We start from the raw sequence: 22,460 nt of genomic DNA, 5'->3' as shown, positions 1-22,460 counted from the left end.
TCTTCCTGGATGGCTCCTGGTTCCATCTAATCCTTGCATCACCTCTGACCCTGAGTGAAAGCTAAAACAGGAAAAGGAAACCGGGGTGTGCATCATGACCAAGGAGCCTTTATTTCCTGAAACATTTCTCTATTAATCACATACCATGAGTCCTTATCAGCAAGCAAGGCTAGAGCTCCAGATCGCCAACAGTGATGATAGTAAGTGGCTTTCTGCCTTTTGTTTCAGTAGATTTCACTGGAAGCTTAAGGGTAGGGTTGCTCTCTCCTTTTACTTGGCTACATCTTCTGGGAGCTGAAGTTATTCAGGACCTACTGTGTGGTTCTCAGCTGCGCGATCTAGTTTAGATAACTCGGTCATACCTGAGGACCCAAAAATGGAACAGTCACAAAAAGGGAGAGCTGAGGAAGATGAGAAGACCTGGACAAGAGTAAAGGAGAGCTCCACGGCCCCACATCCATGTCGAAAGGTCTTAACCAGAATGGAGAAGGTCGTTTCATAGGACTAACTTCCATGTGCTGTTCACTAGTGGGTTTTTTCCCCCTGGTTTCACCTCTGACAGACAGCCTAGTGTAAGAACAGCAAGTGAGCAGTGTCTTCTTCCTGAGATGAGAGCGTGTGATGCCGTGTTCCAGAGCTGGGCCGGGAAGTACCTTAGCCAGGTTCCTGGGGAGCAAGGTGGGTGTAGGACACATACCTTGACTGCACAGCACACAGTTGTTTCTTTAGGAAGCAGGGTAGCCTAGTGGCCAAAAGCGGAGCTTCTAGATTCTTCAAGCTGAGAAACCTGACTTGGAATCTTGCTTCTTACCAAGCACATTATATACGGGGCAAAAAAAGTTTCTTTGGGCTCCAGATTCTTCATTTGCAAAAATGTTAATAATTAGCCTTATTATTATATAATAAGACTGACCTCATGAAATGGTTATGAAATATTATATGCAATGCCATAGGTTGACTTCAGAAATGTCTGCAAGTATTTGTCACGGAATTTGTGGATAGAATTTATAGTGCAGTCTGAATATACTTGTGGCTATTAGATGTCTTTATGTGAGCACCATCAGGTTCGTTTTTTGTAACTTTAAAAAGCTCATTTGCATACAACATACGGGCGTCTTCTATTCATTACCATATTCTTTACTCACCCTCTTGCTGGGGCCCACTGATTAGGTTAGAACCAACTTTCACACTCAGATGTCTTTCGGTTCATCCTGGATGTCTTTTGACCATTTTTAAAAATTCCCAGTGAAAGTAGGTCTATGTAGTGTTTATAATGGACACTCAGTTAACAGTTATTGGTCTCAAAGACTGATGGAAAATTGGGTTCAGTGGATAGCAGAAACTAATTTATCTATGTTCACTTTGACCCTGTAACTTAAGTAGCTGATGACTGAATGTATCATTTGGCTTAAATTAAAAACCAACAAGAATTTTTCCGATAGCCATCATTTTGGTTTAACCAGATTCCCTACTGGAAACAAATTCTCCAGTTTCAGTCCCTTCAGGAGATCTAAAGAAAACTCCACAAGCCCAGCTTGCCTTGCGTTATGTCTTTATGGTTTATCTTTTTCGTAACCTAATGAAAAGGTCAAGGTTGAGAGAAGTGCGGGTGTCTGTGTATAATTTGAAACAAAACAAAATGAGAGTCCTTTTCCCATTGTGACAATGCTAGAAGCAAGCTCAAATGATATTAATATTATTTACTCTACGTGGTGTGGAGGGAAGACTTCAATTACCAAAGTGCAAGTCATTAAGGAGGCCAAAGTGCAAGTCCTTAAGGAGAAGTATGTCCGAAGCCCTGGGCGTGTTTGCAGCCTGGTCCCTGAGGTGATTTCAAATATAAAGAGTCAACTGTATTTCAATGGCCTGGTAGGTTATGCAAATTAAGGTGCTTCAGAATTGGAATTGGCATGGAGGGATGGTTTTCATTTTACAAGTCGGGGTGAAGCATCAAAGACATTCTTTCCTTCGTTCAGTCAACAGCCCATTGTCACGTTAATACCAAAACCCTGTCTCCACCCTGCAAACCCTCGGTGCTCCGCTCTGTCCTAGACCACCTGGGGCTAACTTATTTAACAACAATGGCAGCAAAAGACACTCTTTACTGACAGGTCAAATTATGCTTTAGAATTTGAAACTAGTTGTAATACACAGAGGAAGACTGAATTTTCCACCAAGCCATCTTCGGAATGCATTGATAAAGTGCCTTTCAGTGACCAAATAGGCTGTTATGAATTTGGAAGCGCTAATTACTGAAAGCTGAGGTGAAGAGGACCTGAGGGCTGGTGCTCTATACATTGAAAACCAATCTCCTTCATTAAAGCATCAAAATCTGTCCTTTGAAATAGCGTTTACATATAATGGTAAAAATGCCTCTTTTTCATTCCAGTGCTTAATGTATTGTATTTATTTCCCTTAAAGTTCATTTCAAGTTATGCGCTGTTTAACTTCTTTATCATCTACTCCTCCCAAGGTGTGCTACGGGGACACCTGTAAGGGGACCCAGGAAAGTTTGTCTCTACAATGCATACGGTTCTGATGGCAAAGTCGGGGCCTGGTAAATCCTTAGTAGTTGTTCATGTCTGGGAATCTTGAGGATGAAGGAGCAGAAGCAGAAGAGACGGCAGAGCTGAGTACTATTATGTGGAAGTGGTTTGCATTCAGAAGACCAATGTGATTGCATGTTATCGAAAGATTATGGACACTTCGGATCAAATCCTGGGGAGGCAGTGCACTCAGGTTAAAATCCATACCTGGCAGCTACTTGCAGAACTACTATGTATATGACACTTACCAGTGCTTGGCACTTGGTAGGTATTCAATGAAAGGTCTCTAGTGCCATCATTATTATTAATCTCCTAAGTGAATTATTGCTTGTCATGTATATAGATATTTCGTGGCAGAGCAATGAATGGAATCCAGGTCTCATTTTGTTTCTCTTGCCTTGTCAAGTGTCAGTGACATGTGAGGATGAGATTCATGTAGGATTCGTGTTTGTTCCCAGATCTGCTACCCAGTCTACCTTGTCTGTTTGTAAAACATGGGTCATTAATAGCACATAATTTATTGGGGAGTGCTACCAATTTTTAAAATATTTTTTTGGTAGTCATCACCTGAGGATGTTTTATTCCATTGTTTTTTTCGGAGAGAGTGGAAGGGAGGGAAGGAGGGAGGGAGGGAGAGAGGAACATCGATGTAACAGGCACATGGACTGGCTGCCTCCCGCACAAGCCCCGACCAGGGAAGGGGAGCTGGAACCTGACCAGGGAAGGGGAGCTGGAACCTGCAAGCCAGGAATCAAACCCTCTACCCTTTGATGCAAGGGGCCAATGCTTTAACCACTTAGAAACCCAGCCAGGGCAACTACTGATTTTTATGTGACAGATGATGGTATCATAGACGACAATGTTATTGGGAACTTTTTGACATATTTAACAGTCTTTAGGTCATTGTCACAATATTAGTACCGTGGGTTCTAAAGGGTATTGTTTGTGACCTTAATCAGAGAAGGAGCACATGTACAGTGAAAGTTCCTTTGGGAAATTCACAGGAAAGATGTCAGTGCAACTCAAAAGTTCACAGAAAGATGCAGAAAAGATACTCTGGCAGGCTTATGAAGAATTAAGTCCCTGTATAACCAGATTTTAATATCTTCGGGAACTAGTCTGTTCAGGAATTCAGTCAATTACTACTGCGCCAAATGATACCATTCATAATTTCATTCCTTTTGATTAGACCCCTAATTAGGAAGGCTTATAAAAAATCATTAGTTAACAGGGTGTGAAGTTACTTAGTAGGCTTTTCTAACATATCAAGAAGCTAAACAGAGCAGTGTTTGACGAGACTATGGGTCTCTGGGTACTTGGAAACAGAAGCTACTGAAAACATAAGGAGTCTCAGAATATAAATGTCAACGTCGCCACAGCACTGTGAAGGGTAAGCCATCGCTAAAAGGCAAAAGTACAATCACAGAGCAGTGCCATGGAGGTCCACCTGCAATGCCTCCTCCAGGAAGCCTCTGGACCCTTGGACAACCATCGGGCTTTACATGCATACACAGTCACATGCCATAGATCATAAAATGTCAAAATCATGTAACTTCTTCACCCATCACTCTTTTACCTGTCCACCTGTAAATGCCTTTTCCTGTGGGGATATTCAACATAAGTCAAAATTGGATAAACTGTGTTCATGCCCTGCAGCATTTTCCAGAAGCAAAGACTCTGCTGGCATCCACCCCTGCTCTGCAACTTTCCCAAAAAGCAATTTCTCAGTAAAATGGGAAAGAAACCTAAACGCTAAAATTCTGTCCTACTTTGGTTGTTGCTTCGTATTGAATTTTAGAGTTCTTCCCGCTCTACCCGAAACCCGAGATGCTTGTTTACAAAGATTAGAAATGCGTGATCGGGCCCATTGCAATGCCACAGTCACATTAGATCATATGACTTCCCTACATTTTCTTGTCTGGCTTCTTCTTACCTACTGTTGGCCTCAGTTTCTTTTAGGTATATCTTTGGAATTCCTCCCCTGATCCTTGTTCTGTTGCCAGTCGCATCATCCGATTGTGAGATTGAAGGTAAAAAGGGCGAAGAATACCAGCATGTCATCATGGTCAACCTCAACAACTTGGTAGGTGCTGCTTCTGTTTTCCTCACATTTTAACTCATTGGGAGAATTTGATACATATGCAGTTTTATAGTCAAGTATCCATTTATAATTCTTGAAAGTGAAATGACTAAAGGATAAAATTCAATAGCTACTAACTATGTGTTTTCGTAGCTGGCATCACTATAGCCTCTCAAAGTAATTCTTTCCTAGACCTTCAGATTCCCACAGCCGTCCACCTCAGCCCTACTGCCCTTCACCATCAAATTCCCCGTGAACATAATTTAGCATAACTGTATTTCCTCCCCTCCCATGACCAGGAGAGGGAAAATAACAGAATATAACATTAAAAATGATCATGAAAAGAGATATATAGTTATTTCATTTTACTTGAATATGTGCACGTGCATATATATGACGTTTGTATTTTATACATATGCATATATCATATGCTGTGAGTTAATTTTTCTATTTACTATGGACAATAATTTTTATAATAGATTTTATTTTAGAGCAGTTATAAATTAACAGAAAAGATAAGTAGAAAGTAATGAATTCCCAGATACCTCCTTTCCCTGTGCACAGTTTCCCCTATTAGTAACATCTTGCCTTTGTGTGATACACTTGTTATAATTGATGCATTATTATTAGCTAAAGTTCACTGCTGACCTTAGGTTTCGCTCTTTGTGTTGAACAGGTTTATGGGTTTTAACAAATGCATAATGTCATGCGTCCACCACTACAGTGTCATACAGGATGGTTTCTCTGCCCTTAAAAATCCCGTGCTCCACTGGTTCCTCCCTCCTGCTCTCCCCTCGAACTCATGGCAACCACTGAGCTGTTTGTAGTCTCTGGAGTTTTGCCTTTCTGGAATGTCATGCGTATATAGCTGTTTTAGACTGGATTCTTGCATTAGTAATATATAGTTAAGGTTCCCCCATGACATACTGTGGCTTGATGCCTCATCTCTCTCTCTTTTTTTTTAAATTTACCTTTATTTTTGAAAGTATTACTAAAGTTCCCTTTTTTCCCCATTGATCCCCTCCACTCTGCACCCCACCCCCAGGCCTTCACCACACTATTATCTGTGTCCATGGGTTATGCATATATGCATATTAAGTTCTTAGGTTAATCTCTCCCCACCCCCCACCCACCCCTCCTTCCCTCTGAGATTCGTCAGTTTGTTCCATGCTTCTGTGTCTCTGGATCTGTTTTGTTCATTTGTTTATTTTGTTCATTAGATTCCACATATGAGTAAAATTATGTGATACTTGTCTTTCTCTGACTGGCTTATTTCACTTAGCATAATACTCTCCGGGTCCCTCCCTGCTGTCCCAAAGGGTAAGGCATACTTCGTTTTTCACAGCTTCCATAGTATTCTATGGGGTAAATGTCCGAGAAGATGCTTGATATGATTTCAATCTTTTTGAACTTGTAGAGACTTGTTTTGTGTCCTAACATGTGGTCTATCTTTGAGAATGTCCCTTGTGCACTTGAGGAGAATGCATATTCTGTAGCTTTGAGGTGAAATGTTCTGTAAATATCAACTAAATCCATCTTACCTAGTGTGCCATTCAGAGTCACTGTTTCCTTGTTGATTTTTTTTGTCTGGAAGCTCACCTTTGGCATGGCTAAGTCTTGGGGTAAAGAATTCAAGTCGCAGCTTGAAAAGGAGTGGCTGCCATCTGTCCTTCCAAACAAACAGACGGGTGGTGAGCCAGATTGGGAAACAAAGGCATAAAGTGTGTTCTGGGAGGAGGGGAATCTGTCAGTGTGGCGCTGGGAGAGATGCTCGGTGGGGTAGCTTGCTGATCTCTAGGTGCTTTAGACAGTGCACTCCTTGAGTGAAATGTTTTGAGCCTGTGCTTCCAATACACATTTAACATTTACATATGATAGCATTTTCATAGTATTTTCATCTACCTTAATAATGACACATACAAAAGTGAAAATTTACCATCATGAGATTAGAACTACATTGTGATAGAATTTCTAAAATTTCAGATCATCTACTGTGGACTCCGCTTTGAAGACCACATACATAGTGGAAGACACAAGTGAACCTATGTGTTATAGCAAGATTGGGAGCGATCTTGATGTAATGGTATTTAGACTTTATTCTTAACTAAAAGTCAATAGTGATTCAAACATAAAAGTAACAATTAAACTGAGGAACAAAATAGATTCAACGACACAGAAGCATGGAAGACTGACGAATCTCAGAGGGAAGGTGGGGTGGGGTGGGGCTGGGGAGAGATTAACCAAAGAACTTATATGCATATATGCATAACCCATGGACACAGACAGTAGTGTGATGAAGGCCTGGGGGTGGGTGGGGGGTGGAAGGGGTCAATGGGGAAAAAAGGGGACATCTGTAATACTTTCAAAAATAAAGATAAATAAAATACAATAAAATACATGTTTTTGAGCATTTACTATGTGCAAGGTGGGCCACTAAAATAAGTAGTGGGCCTTGATCTTCTATAATCTATGGGGATGGTGGAGACACGTGTCACTATAATACAAAATAATAATAGTACATACATTACAAAACAGTTTCATATATATTCTCTTATTTGAGCTTCCCAGTATCTCTATGAGATGATGATGATGACAACGATAATAGTAACACAGATTCAGGGTTTGCTGACTGCCAGTGCTGCTCTGAGCACTGCCCTTGTATTAATTTTATAATTCTTACAACTCTGTGGAATAAGGGTACTGAAACCCAGATCACATAGATGGCAAGTGGCAAAGCTGGAGTTTAAATGCAAGCGTTCTGGTTCTAGAAAATGCCCTTATGAGGCAAAGCAAGGAAGATCCCCTCCCTTGTTTTGCGGAAGATCATGGGTTAGGGAGTTGTGATGATAACTTTAGAATGGTGACTGGACTGGTTGAATTGTAGGGAAAGGAGCTGGGGAGAGGAGCAGGGGTTGTGAATACTGTCACAGTCTAGATGAGCTCAGTCAGGTGGAATCTAATTGTAGAAGGAAATGGAAGTGATGAGAACCTTTGCATAGAGTTCAAATAAGGTCCAAGGCAAGGGAGTGACTCATTATTTCTACCTTCCTCAGAGGGAAGGGGAGATTTCTAACAATGATAAAGGCCCTCAACTTTATATGATCTGCCAAATAAGGAATTCAGATTCCTAGAATTGGGATGACTGAGCTAAATAGAATCAGCATTTTAAGTTTCTTAATACACATAACCAAGTTATTTTCCAGAAAGGACCAAATCAACTTACAGTTCTTACAGCAATAAAACTCTTGTCAGCATGGAGTATTCGTTTTGCTAAAATCTGCAGGCAATGGAAAAATGACCTTTTGTTTCAATTTACATTTCTTTGGTTGCTTGTGACATTGCCCATTTTTTACATTTATTCATCACTTATATATATTTTTAATTATTTTGCATTGAGATAAAATTCAGTTTACTTTTTAAAGTGTACAGTTTCGTGGCTTTTCATGCATTCACAGGTTGTGCAATCACCACCACTCTCTCCATCCAGAACATTTTCATTACCCCAAAGAGAGATGAAACTCATTAGTGGAGACTTTCTATTCCCATCACCAGAGGCTGGCAGCCACTAATCTATTTTCTGTCTCTATGGATCTGTCTTTTCTAGGCACGTCATAAAAATGGAATCATACAATAAGTAGCTTTTGTGTTGGGCTTCTTTCACTTTGCAATACGTTTTCAAGGTTAACCGTATTATGGCATGGACCACTGCTTCATTTCTTCTTATAGATCAGTAATATTCTGTGCCATGGATATACCACATTTTGTTCACCCCTTCTCCAGGTGATGGGCCTGTGAGTTGTTTCCATTATGAGTGATGCTGCATAGTGTTGATGTACATGCTTTTGTGCTACTCTTGCATATACACCTGCAAATGGAATCGCTGCATCATATGGTAACTCTACGTTTAACTTTCGAGGAAATGCCCAGCTGTTTCCACAGCGGCCGCACCATTTTCCGTTCCCACTCGCAGTGAATGAGGGCTGCAGTTTCTCCACATCTGAACCAGAACTTGCTGTCTGACGTTTTCACTCCAGTCATCCCAGTGCGTGGGAAGTGGTGTCTCATTGTTTTTGGATTTGCATTTCCCTAATGGCTAATGCTCAAGCATCTTTTCATTACTGACCATTTTTACTGGCCACTTGTGTATGTTCTTTAATGAATCATCTCTTCAATCCTCCGCTCGCTTGTAAATTGTGGTGTCTTTTTATTGTTCCATTGTGAGAATTTTTGATGTATTCTGGATCCCAGACCTTTATCAGACAGGCAGTTTGTAAATATCCTCTCCCATCCTGTGGGTAGTCTTTTTACTTTCTTTATGGGGACCCTTGAAGCACAAAAGTTTTTGTATTTTGAGGAAGCCCAATGTATGTATTTTTTTTTCGTTTGTTTTTGGTCATGCTTTTGGTCTCATATCCAAAGTCACCAAGATTTACACCTATTTTTTTCTAAGACTTTTATAGTTTAAGCTCACATTTAACTTTTGATCCATTTTAGTTAATTTTCGTATATTCTTTTCCAGCTGTTCCTGCACCTTTGGTGAAAAGATTGCTTTCCCCATTGAATTGTCTTGGCACCTTTATTAAGTAGCAATTTAACCCAAATGTTTGGGCTTATTTCTTTCAATTCCATTCCATTGTCTATCTGACTTTCCTAATGTCAGTCCCACACAGTTTTGATCACTGTATCTCAGTAGTTAATTTTGGAATCGGAAGTGTGAGTCATCCAACTATTTTTTTTTTTTTTTCAAGATTGTTTTGGCTTTCATGTGTCTACATCATTTACAGTCAATTATTGATATTCTAGAATTTATCTATACATTTTTAGGGATTCTGTTATTTAAAAGCTGTAGAATTTAAATGCAATGACAAAGTCTCTGGTGATATCATGCCTCTGCGCAATAATTTAACCACATAAACCCACACACTTGTAAGCATGGCCAAGTCAGTGGCATGGACAGAAGCAATGACCTTTGAGAGGGTGGTGATGAGCTTAAGGATATCTTCTCCCTTATAGTCCTCAAGATCCTTTGTCATTCTCCTATTGGCTTTTATTGATATTCCTATTATTTGTTTATTGATATTCCTATTATTTGGTAAAAGCTCATTTTATAATAAGTATAATAATTTTATGACTGTCATACTTATTGGAAAACATTTTCCAGTTTATCATTTACTTTTTCATCTTGCTTTTTGATGTACATTTCTTTTTATATCTTTTTGGGTTTGATTTACTAATATTTTGTTGAGGATTTTTGCATCTACGTTCATGGGAGATACTGGCTTATCGTTTTCTTTTCTTGTAATGCCTTTACCTGGTTTTGGTATTAAGGCAATGCTGGCCTTATCGAATGAGTTAGGAAGTATTTCCTCTGCTTCCATCCTCTGAAAGAAATTGTAGAGATTTTGTCCAATCTATTCCTTAAATTAGTAGAATTGGTAGAATTCTCCAGTAAACTCTAGTTTACTGTTTTGGAAGGTTATTAATTATTGATTCTGTTTCTTTAATGGACATAGGCCAATTCAGATCATCTATTTCTTCTTACATGAATTTTGGTCACACATGATTCTTGAATCTTAAAGTAACGAAAAGCAGCAGAACAAGATTGGGGGGGAGGGGGGAGGCTGGCCTCCTCCAGAAGAGGACTGATCACCTTGCAAAGGAATGTAAATAGGAAACCAATAAGCATGGTGTGGTTGAATTGTAGGATGCAAGATGAGAACTCAATCCTCAGAGGAAGCCTGGACCACTCAGGGCTGTGCGTGCCGTAGGAAGGAGTCTGGACTTTCCCCTAAGCACCAGCAAGTCACTGAGGAGTTTGGAGATGGGTGGGAAACACTCCATTTAAGTGCTATAAGGATAGTAATCTTTGTCCTTTGTATTCACTGCTGTACCGAGAAGAAGAACTTTCAATATTTGATGAATGAATGAATGAGAAATGAAATAACGCTATCATATTTTATTTACAACTTCTTTTTCTGACAACCATGTAGCTAATTTGTGGGGTAGGGTGAAAAGTGAGGAGACACAGTAGGAAACAACTTCAGTAATTTAGCTGAAATTGTTGACGGGCATATGCCAATGCAGTGATTCACAATTTTAGGGTACCTCACAATAAGTGAAAGACTTGTTAAGACACAAGTTGCTGGGCCTCACCCCCAGAGATTTCTATTTTTGATGAATTTCAGTGATGTGGGAGGCTCACTGGACCATTTCATTTGTGTCCCTCCCTTATTTGGAAATAATTCATGAACTCAAAGAGAAAAATTGGAATAGTCCCTTGATTTTAGTCTGATACCTAAATTCTGTTGCATCAGATCTGTAAAGCCATATATTACACCCTGTGGGTATTAGCTGAATGGGTTTCCTTGTTTGTTTTTCAGCAGTTAGCTCAACCACAATAAAAAATAGAAAGAAAATTGAACCGTAAATTCAATTACCTATTTAAATCTTCACCCAAGGATATGTTTTTGTTGATTTTAGGGAGAGAGGAAGGGAGAGAGAGAGAAACATCAGTGTGAGAGAGAAACATTGATCGATTGGTTGCCTCCCGTCTGCACCTTGACCAGGGATGGAACCCAAAACCTACATGTGTGCCCTCCCCAGGAATCGAAACTGTAGTCTTTTGGTGCATGATATGATATTCCATCCAACTGAGCCATACAGGCCAGGGCAGTTAGCTATTTTAAGTTACACATTTTATTTTAGAGTCCATGATTGAACATCCATTTTAAGGATCAATAAAGTAACCTTCTGCATCATGGAAAAGTATATTTCGCTGACCCCCAGTTAGACTGCTTCTCAGTGAACCAGCATTGCAGTGCAGTGTGAGGGGCATTGTATGAAGAGTCAGAAGACCTAATTTGTTACTAACTTTGTTCTTAGCAAGCAGTGTGATCTTGGATACCTCACCTAACCTCTTTGGACTCTTCAGTCCCCTATAAAATATGGAAATTGGATTACCCCTGGGGTCCTTCATCGTGCTCAAATTTTTTGAGACATGGAAAAAGTCACGTTTTCCTTCCTTTCTTTATTGCTTACCTGTCTTATTTTCGTACTTTCATAAATATTCATCAATCCCCTACTATGCGCCACACTCTATGTCAAATTCTTCCAAATAATAAGAACAATAATAATATTAAGTAGTCTCCAATGAAGATATAATCAAGGATTGGAATGAAATTTATTCAGAAATAATTGTCTTATAAAGCAGCAAACAAGCCATACTTGGAGAAGAAAAGATGATTCTTTACACCATTGACTAGTCCTGTCATCCTTGGGTCATAAATGCATGAGTTTATTTCTGGACTCTTCAGTTCTATTCTAATATATATATTAGAGTGTCCTGTGCCTGAACGCTCTGTCTTTACTGCCATTTATTTGGAATAAGTTTTGAACTCAGGAAGTGTGAGTTCTTCTAGTTTGTTCTTCTTCAAGGTTGTTTGGCTATTTCAGGTCCCTTGTAATTCCATATGGATTTTAGCATCTGCTTGTCAATTTCTAGGATGAATTGAACTGCTTTGGGATTCTAATAGAGACTTTGTTGCACCTATAGATCAATTTGGGGGTTATTTTCTTTTAAATGATGAATAACAATGCTTATAATCCATGAATATGGGATGTTTCTCCATTTTTTAAGATTTTCTTTAATTTCTTTCAACAATGTTTTTTAGTTTTCAGACTGTAAGCTTTGAACTTCTTTTGTCAAATTTATTCCTAAGAATTTTATGTGTCTCTGATGCTATTGTAAGTGGAATTGCTTTCTCAACTTCATTTGAAATTTGTCTGTGATTCTTAACTCTGTACTCTTTGTATACTTACCTAAGTTTGTATCTTATTTTCCCTTACTAGTCTATAAGTATCTCAAGGACAATTTATGTTTGATTCACCTTTATATCCCACAGAATGCTCAGTACCTTGCACCTAGTAGTTCTCCGTATAAATAAAAATATGAATTGTAATAATATATGCTAAATAATATATGAATTGTAAATCAACACCATAAATTAGTGAGAACCCAGAATTTGTTTCAATTAGGTTAAGGAGTCTTTCTCTTGAACATTTGTTTCTTTGGAAATTTGTTATGGTCCAATATCAGGTACTTTTTTGATATTCGATATAAACTAGTTTTGAATGTTATGCATTATTTTAGTCATAAAAATTATTTTGCTTAAACATGACTCATGCAGTTGAATTATGTAACTCTTAGTCACCAGAATTGAGGCTGGTTAAAATATGAAGACTGCTAGAGAAGGCCAAATACTTTCTAAGAATGACTCAGTCTGATACCTGTTCATGAAGAGCTGCCCTTTGTTTTAAGTTATGAAATTTAATATCTAATGACTAATAGGTTATAACTGGCTTTTACAGTTTCTAATATTTTTAACTCTGTCTCTGTTCCAGAGGCCCTCGGAGATTCAACTTCTATCTTGGCTCTCAAATACCCGCAAGTGTACACCTCTTCCATGAACTTTAGAACCATTTAGTTCAAATGTCAATTATAAGTCTCTACCTAGGTGTACTGTGGCACATCATGCTCAATAGATAACTAATTATCCTCACTTTTATCTGTTCCTGATTCTGCATTCTGTGTCTTAGGTAACAGCATGTGTCCATTCATTCAAACCTGAAAGCCTAGAATCATCCTTGACACCCTCACTCTTTAACATCATTCATCACCAAATCCTATAGAGTAATATATCTCTGTAACACCTGTATAAGTCATTCACTCTACTGACTTCCACTACTATAGTCTTAGTTCAGGTAGCCCTCAAAAACCACTGGGACAACTTCCACAGCCTTCAGTAGGCCCCTGGGTGATCTCATTACCCCCAGTGTACACCTGTTCTCTTCACTGGCATTTGAGTTATCTTTCCAAAATTTAAATCTGATATTCTCTCTCCTTTTTAAAAACTCTTTACTACTTTAAAGCCTCTTTATTTTAAGGACAATTTAATGACGTACCTTCTCACCACTCCTGTTCAACATCTTTTGGGTAATCCTAGCTAATACGGTAATACAAGAAAAGGGAATAAAATATATACAAATGAAATAAAATGGTTTTTGTTTACAGATGACATCATTGTCATCATAAAAAATACAAAAGAATCAACAAAAGAACTCCTGAATCGAATAAACAATTATAACAATGTTGCAGGATACAGGTTTAATATACAAAGGACAATTGCTTTTTTATATACCAGTAATGAACAATCGGCATTTAAAATTAAAAGCACAATTCATATTAGCATAGAAAAGATAAATACTCAGTTATAAAAATAACAAAATATGTACAACATCTATATGAAAAAACTTTGATGAAAAAAATGAGCAACTAAATAGAAAGATACTCCATGTTCATGGATAGGAAAACTCAGTATTGTTAAGATGTCAATTCTTTCCAACTTGATCAATGCAATTCCAGTAAAAATCCAGCAAGTCATTCAATGGATATCAACAACCTGATTCTAAAGTTTACAAAGAATGTTAAAAGACCCACAATAGCCAGCACAATGTTGAAAAGAAAAATAGAATACTGACAGTACCCAAACTCAAGACTTATTGTAAAACTAGAGTAATTAGAACAGTATGATATTAGTGAAAGAACAGACAAATCAATGGAACAGAATAGAGAACCCAAAATAGACCAATACTAATATAGTCAACTGATCTTTGACAGAGGATCAAAGCCAATTCAATGGAGAAAGGATAGTCTTTTCCACACTCACAATTCACCTTTTACCTTTCATAGAAATTGACTCAAAATGGATCCTAAACCTAAACTAAAACTGTAAAACTCATAGAAGACAACATAGTAAAAGGTGATGGAAAAAATAAAATAAAATTTGGTTGAAATGGCAGATTTTATGTATATAAAACCATTGAATTGTGAACCTCAAATAGGTGAATTATAGTATGTGGATTACATTTCAATAAAACTGCTAAAGAAAAAAAATCTAGGTGACCTTAGATTTGGTGGCAACTTCTTAGATATAACACCCAGTAGTATAATCCATGAAAAATAAAATAAGGTTGAACATTAAAATTAAAACTGTGCTGCAAGAATAAAAAGACAAGCCAAAGAATGGGGAAAATATTTGCAAAAGATATATCTGATAAAGGAATTGCTTTCCAAATATCCAAAGAACTGTTAAAGCTCAACAATAACAAAAGAAACAATCCAATAAAAAATGGGCAAAAAACCTGAACAGACACCATACCATTCTATTTAGTGGAATATAACGGTGATAAAAAGAAATGAGCTACCAAGCCACAAAGGACACAGAGGCATCCTAAATGTATATGATGTGAAAGAATCCAGTCTTAAAGGGCTATTTACTGCATGATTCCAACTATATGACCTTCTAGGAATGGCAAAACTATGGAGCCATTAAAAGGATCAGAGGTTGCCGGGGGTTAGGAAATGGGTGGTGCATAGTGTAATTTTAGAGCAATGAGACTGTGTGACACTTTGATGGTGAATACATGACATACATTTGTTAAAACCCAGAGAACTTTACAGCACAGAGTGAACCCTGATGAAAACTATGAACTTCAGTGATTAATAATGTAACAATATTGATTCATGAATTATAACAAAGATACCACACATTAATGCAAGACATTAATAATAGGCACGGATGGATGGAGAGGAGGGGACACATGTGAACTCTCTTCTTTTTAAGCCTAAAAGTGTTTTAAATAGTAAAGTCTATTTTTAAAAGAAAATAAATACATAAATTAATTAAACATAGAAGATCAGCAGTATTTATGTTGAGACTACATAAATTCTCCAAATCCAACATCCCTTGGTATGAACAACTAGTTGCTAGGGAGGAAATAATTACATTTTCATAGATATTTTCCTTGGCAGAATGACATGAAGAACCCAACCTGTAGTTTTTTGAGGTCCCATGATTTTATTTTATTTTATTATTTTATTTTATTCTATTTTAGAGAGGGAGGAAGGAAGAGAGAGAGATGTGAGAGAGATACATCCATCAGTTGCCTCTCTTATGCACCCCGACCAGGGACACAACCTATGACCTTCTGGTGCACAGGATAATACTCCAACCAACTGAGCCACAACAGGAGGGTGATATTAGATTCTTTATGAAAGACTGAATTGTCCCTGGCTGCTTTCCACTGACAAGGGGAATTCATCATTAGAGAAAGGAATCTGAACTGGTCACCTGGACTCCACACCAGTTTCAAGATGTTTGTTGGTGAAAGTTTTCTCTAGAAAAGCAAGGACTGGCAGCACTTTCAGATCCGGGGATCCTGCCATTGCGAGTCTCTTTGGAAACAATATTGAGCATATAAGTATGAATTAAATTGTTATAATTTTGGTACCTGAGGCCTGTGCGTGGTTGGAGCTGGTATAATATGTGGACCAACAAGAACAGCCAACTCTGTTGCATGGGTTTTATGTGTTGGTGCCTCGTAGCTGCAACAGAGATCAAGAGCAGGAAGAAAAAGTATAAGCCAAAAGCTGTGGATGGATCAGATAGTCCTGCTTTCTCTATGTGGCCAATGGAAGGAAACATCCTCTGTTTGGACTATTAAACTCTCTGTATTTTCACACAATTCAGGAGCCTGAAAAGAAAGATTTCTGCAAATCTAGCAAGTCAGGATAGAACTAGTATAACAGGAAAAATTGAAAAGATATGACATTTGAGTACTCTCAATCTGCTGAGGCATTCATACTTGTTTTGGAAACAACTATAATCTCCTTACAACAAAGAAATGATACAACGTAGATTCTAACCTGTGTAATGGGCTTTAACAGACTTTGTTAGATGATACAAGAGTGTCTAAAGGTGCACGTATCACTGTTATTCATGATTTAAAATGTGTTGCTGGGGTAAAATGATGGAAGCACATTAAAATGAGCTAAAACCTCGCAAAAGTATAAAATAGGACATCATGCTCTGGCTGGTGTGGCTCAGCTGGTTAGTGTGTGGTCCCATACATCAAAAGGTCGTGGGTTCAATTCCCAGTCAGGGCACATACCTAGGTAGCAAGTTTGATCCCCAGTCAGGGTGCTTATGGCAGGCAACCAATCGATGTTTCTCTCTCACATTGATGTTTCTCTCTCTGCCCGCCCCCCCTCAAACCAATAATAAAAAAAATAGTTTAAAAGATTATCTCTGCAGTTTGTAGAGATAAAAGATTTCTGTGCACCATGAAGACCACAGATATGTTTTAACTTGACTGTGAGTAATTTATAATGAACATATTTATGTTATGATGCAAGAGATCCTGCGTGAATGTTTAGTCTGAATGTGCCACTTGCTTAGCTTAGTGACATTGGATAAATTACTTAACCTTTTTATGCTTTAGTTTCCTTATTTCTAAAATGGGGATAAAATTAGAACCCATACTTCATGGGGACATTATAAGGATTAAATGAATTAATATATGTAAAGTTCATGAAACAATGCCTGAAACTTAGCGAGCATTCAAGAAGTGATGGCTCTTATGCTATTTTTCATGTTGGAAATAATGTCTGCAATAACACCTCCTAAATGTCCCATTTCACACCCTTCAAAACAAAAGCAAATAAAAACCTATATTTTTGAGTGGCTACACATTGCTTGATTTATGAGAGTGAAATTCTTTTTTTTTTTCTTTTCTTTTTTTTAAAATATATCTTTATTGATTTCAGAGAGAGGGAAGGAGAGGGAGAGAGAGAGATAGAAACATCAATGATGAGTCATTGATCGGCTGCAGCCCAAAACCCAGGCATGTGCCCTGACCGGGAATCGAACCCTGATGGCCTGGATCCTAGGTCGACGCTCAACCGCTGAGCCAAGCCCGGCCGGGCGAGAGTGAAATTCTTAAAAGTTTTTAACATGTACAAGATGATCTTGCTTTTATAGAACTTAGAAGTAGATCATCAATAACTGTGATTTTCAAATTTTTATCCGTGAATTTTTTCAAATAAACCCTACAGCAAACTCTAGCGAGGCCTCCAGCCTTGACCACTCTGCACCATCTTCTGCCCATTTCTAATTGGCCCTCATGAAAACCACTGCTCAAGTTCATGGTACTCATTTGCAGGTTGGGATGTCCAAGGAGAGGCTACATCACATCAGCACAGTGCCTGCCCCAGGAAGGTCTCCTGGTCTGGAAATGTTTGGGTCAGAATCCCAGCTTTGTCACTTCGGCTTGGAGGCTTTGGACAAGTCAATTAACTGCTCTAGGGCCTTCAAATTCACAAGTCAGAATATTAGAATTTTGGTTTGCATGATCCCTGAGGCCCATTCCTGCTGAAAAATCATTTAATGCCAATAGTGGAAATATTGGGATGCACTTATCTACACCTGTTTCAACGTTCTTTCCATGGCACAGATGTAGGATTACAGTCTTTTTAGAACAGACAGAGAATGGATATCCTGTTTGAAGCTTCTGTGTAACACTCATGCCAACATGCCTACACATGCAGAGCAAGATGCGCATTACCCTTTCATCTGGGCACTGTACTGACTACAGTGGATGTGTTACCAGGTTTCTAATTCTTAGTGAACATTGATATTTAGGAAAATCTGCCAATTGCTGCCTCATGCACTTCTAGACTACTGTTTCTTATCCCCAATCGCATAACCACAGATAACCACACCTTAATGAACACCAATGAATAAAAACCAAGATGTGTATCTAGGGTATGTTGGTGAAGCTGGGAAGGCATCCCATGAATAGAAAATATATGTTCACCTCCAGAAAAAGACTTCCATGCGTATGGAACTTTACACAAGCTAAAGAATGTGTTTAACAGCCAAGATTTAGTCATTATCCTCTGTGGCATCGCCCTTTGTTCTTTCTTCATAACACGATAAGTGTTTCTAGTGCTTTCTGCTGATTGATCTGCCTTAAATTGAGCCTCATCAAAGAAATTCTAGAGAGGTAGTATCACAAATGGAAATTCACACTCGTAAGTTTTCTTCTCTAACTTTTCTGCAGCATTTTAGGGGCCCTTTACGATATTATTTTGAAACACCACATTTGATAACGGTCATTTCCAATGTTATTTCTAGGCTGGTGTTTTCTGTCTTATTCTTGGAGTGTTCTCCACAGTGGATGACCATCCATTTTAATTGTTAAAGCATTTAACTTTCTATTTCTCCCACTGTCTATGTCCTATGAAATCATGCAATATAAAACACCCTATTTTATAAGTGGAAGTTAAACAAGAAGCAAAGTAACAATAAATTTCATTAGAACTGCTCTCCTTGGGCTTCTCTTGGTCATAGGAAAGACTGTGGAATTAACAAAATCACAGTTTGGTAGCCACAGAGCTTTGATTAATTAATTTACAGTTGGGAACTAATAGTGCTACATAGTCATATTAGAAGGTTAGCATAAAATTTAGTAGGAAACATGATTTGGCTATTAAATTACTGTATTCAATATATCCTGTTTCTTGAATTTCAGAGCATAATTAATATACATTTATCTTTATACAAAAAAATAAATGGTAATGCCAAAAGAGTTTCCCTACTCTCTCCCCTTTGTTAACCTGAAAAGTTGGGCAACAGATGAAGGGCAGGCAAGGAATGCAGAGTTTAAGAAGGATGTGCTTCTGTCTTAGTCTTTGCAAATATATGATATCTCCTCAAAACCTGTCCGTTGAAGATGAATTCTCAGTAATAGAGAAACCCGAGATATCAGGCAACGCAAGCAGAGTTGAGTGCACAAACATGTGTTTGAAAGTTTTATATGTGTTTTCTTTCTCCTAATTTTTTGGTAGAAAATTTGGAACATGATTATAAGTTCGGAGTTGATTAATTGATCATTTATTTCACAGCAACTATTCCAAAATCAAGAAGCCTGTTTACCTAAGAAGGTATCTCCAGATTGGAGTCAGCTCCTTTATTCTGCTGGACTTTTCCAGCTGTACATTTCCAGGGAATCAGAAATCTTACCAACAGCCTTCCTTCCGATCCTTGGGTATTTCTCACATGCTCCATATCTACCTCCTCACATTGTATTTCTCCGTAATTTATGTCTACTCACCACCTAATCTGACTCTCCAGGCAAGGCTGGCAGGCATCATGGTATGAACACTTCCCCAACATGTACTAACATTGTAAGTCAGAGCTGAAATCATGCCACAGCCCTGCCCAGCAACTTCCCACAGGTTACCCCTCATTGTCTGCGGAACGCAGGGCTGATGCCTTCCCCGGGCATTTGGGAAGCATGGCCCGCTCCCAGCCTGCTTTTCTAGCCTAATTCCCACTCGGTATTGCCCGCACCCTCCCTGCACCACAGCCGGACTAGCCTACTTGCTATTTCCCGAATGAGCCTCACACTTTTGTGCCACTGTACCTGTGCTCTGGGCCCTCTCATTTTGGAACTTCTTCCCCCGTCTCCCCAGATACTCACATGCTCACATTTAAGTACCTTTAAGATCGAGCTCAGGTTATACTTCATTCCTAAGACTGGCCAAAGTAATCTTCCTTTTATAGCATTTATCCTTACTATTAAGGCAGCTTTCACGCTATTTGATGCATAAAATATGAATGTGCACATGCATCCCATTCATTCTCTAAGACACAATGAAAGCAAAGAAAATGGATTGCAGACTATGTCATGTGGGCAGGGTTCAAGGTTTAGAAAAGCATATATTTTCCTGTTTGTCTTTTGTCTCAAAAGTATAACCTCAACCCTTCTATTTAACTCTGTCGATTGAAAATTTTTTAATCGCATTCACATTACTTAGACGGCAAACTCGGTGCAGCAGAAAAGCCTGGGCTTTGGAACTGGGCAAACCCGTCTGTGGGCGAGCTGTGCGTGTCTTTAGTTTCCCCGCTGAGTCCGTGAACCTGCTTTGTCTGGGGTGTGGGCTGTCGTAATGGTGGCCGTGATTATTGCTGTGTTGGGTGCTATTCACACCTTCAATCATTCCAGGAAGAAGACATTCCTGGGACAAGACATGGGACAGATTTTTTTTTTAAAGAAGAAACTACTCTCTTTGGGGCTGGAAATAAGTTGCTCTAAGAATCTGTTAGGAGAGGAGCCGTTTTAATGCTCAAGGTGAACTTCCTCTGAGCACGTGAAGGTTGAGCAGGAGCAAGCCACAGGTTGTCATTGGTAGACACAGCTCATCAGAATGGAGGTTGTTTTTAGAGCAGCTGGAAACCAGGGTATCTGTTATGAAACCCTCCAGGCTCAAGAATGTATTTTAGTTAGTACGCTTTCGCTTACAAATAGCAGAAAACTGAAAGCAAATAAATTTGAACATTACAGAGCCTTATTGGCACTTGACTGAAAAGTCCAGCAGTTGAGTGCTTTCAGTTGTGGCTTAGAACTTCAGTTCTACTTCTTTACAATTCTCTTCACTCTGCATTTCTTCATGTGTCACTTGGCTTCCGGTTGTGGCTTACCAATAGCAACCAGAGTTTCTTGCTTCTTTCATATCCAGAAGAATGACCATTGTCTTGACTGTAACTAACCAACCAAGGCCCAAGCTATACTCTGATTGGATTACCTATGAAGCAATCCATATGCCAGTGGAATACCAAGGCCCTGATTGCCTTAGACCTTTGTTTTTTGAGCCACTTTCTCTGGCAGGGAAGATGGGATCATTTTTACTGACCTAGCATCTAAGTATTATACCCAACAAAGCCCAACCCAGGGGTGGAAGTGGAATTAATTCCATAAAAAACACCTTACTGCGAACTAATGAAGAGAACAGCTAAGATGACAGGAACACCATGCCATCCTCTGTAATGGGAGTGTGTGGAGTTCCAGTGCCCAGAAAAATGCTTTGGACCTAATAAGGGCTATGATCCCTCTCCACAACCAGAGGGGATACGGGTGGTTGTCACTAGAGAAACAGCTTTACCCAGGAAACTGGTGATGTCACGAAGGTAATCATCTCTAGAGTCAGGTTTTGACAGCAAGTTGAGCAGATCAACTCAACAACAAACCCCCCCCCTGAACAATCCAATTAAAAAATGGGCAAAAGACCTGAAGAGACACTTCTCCAAAGAGGAAATACAGATGGCCAAAAGACAGACATAGCAAAGGATGCTCGATGTCACTAATCATCAGAGAAACACAAATTAAAACCTCAATGAGATATCACCTCACACCTGTCAGAATGGCTGCCATCAACAAATCAACAAACAAGTGTTGGAGAAAGGGGAACCCTCGTGCACTATCGGTGGGAATGCAGACTGATGCAGCCACTGTGGAAAGCAGGATGGAGTTTCCTCAAAAAATTAAAAACGGAACTGCCTTATGATTTAGTGATTCCTCTTCTGGAATTTATCCAAAGAAACCTGAAACACTAATTCAAAAGAATACATGTACCCGTGTTCATTTCAGCATATTTATAACAGCCAAGATTTGGAAACAGCTCAAGTGTCCATCAGTAGATGAGTGGATGAAATATTTATGCAATGGTATACTACTCAGCCATAAAAAGAAAGGGAATTTTACCCTTTGCAACAGGATAGATGGATTTGGAGAACACTATGCTAAGTGAAATAAGCCAGTCAGAGAAAGACAAGTACCATACGATTTCACTCAGATGTAGAATTTAATGAACAAACTGAACTACCAAGCAAAATAGAGACAGACTCATAGATAGAGAGCAGGACGACAGCGTGGAGGTGAGGGGGAGTGCAGGGAGTGCAGGGATTGAGCAAAAAAGAAAAAAAGAGAATTCACGGACATGGACCAACAGAGTGGTGACTGTGGGGGTAGAGGGGACTGGGTGGAGGTGGAAGAGGGCAGAGGGGATAAATGATGATGGAGAAAATAAAATATTTTTCTTAAAAAAGCACACATAAGATACTGCCATGGGGAATTTCAGAAATAAAATTGTACTT

General features: G+C 38.9%; 1 protein-coding gene and 1 long non-coding RNA gene across 3 annotated transcripts in view; one reads left to right on the top strand and one right to left on the bottom strand.

The window, feature by feature from the left end:
- Positions 1-22,460, top strand: part of IL7 (interleukin 7) — a 42,471-nt gene that overhangs the window by 1,710 nt on the left and 18,301 nt on the right. For both annotated transcript variants that reach the window (XM_081116885.1, XM_081116886.1), the window contains exon 2: positions 4,496-4,629. In XM_081116885.1, the coding sequence (XP_080973011.1) occupies positions 4,496-4,629 (134 nt within the window). The remainder of the gene's footprint in view (positions 1-4,495; positions 4,630-22,460) is intronic.
- LOC308547120 overlaps positions 1-22,460 on the bottom strand; it is a 65,573-nt gene that overhangs the window by 33,128 nt on the left and 9,985 nt on the right. The window contains exon 2 of the long non-coding RNA XR_013997449.1: positions 15,976-16,069. This is a non-coding gene — a long non-coding RNA (uncharacterized lncRNA). The remainder of the gene's footprint in view (positions 1-15,975; positions 16,070-22,460) is intronic.

The sequence above is a fragment of the Miniopterus schreibersii genome (genome assembly GCF_964146895.1).
Source record: "Miniopterus schreibersii genome assembly, chromosome: 17".
NCBI classification, from domain to species: Eukaryota; Metazoa; Chordata; class Mammalia; order Chiroptera; family Miniopteridae; genus Miniopterus; species Miniopterus schreibersii.
The sequence above is the reverse complement of the archived record's forward strand: the minus strand, read 5'-3'. Positions and strand labels throughout refer to the sequence as shown.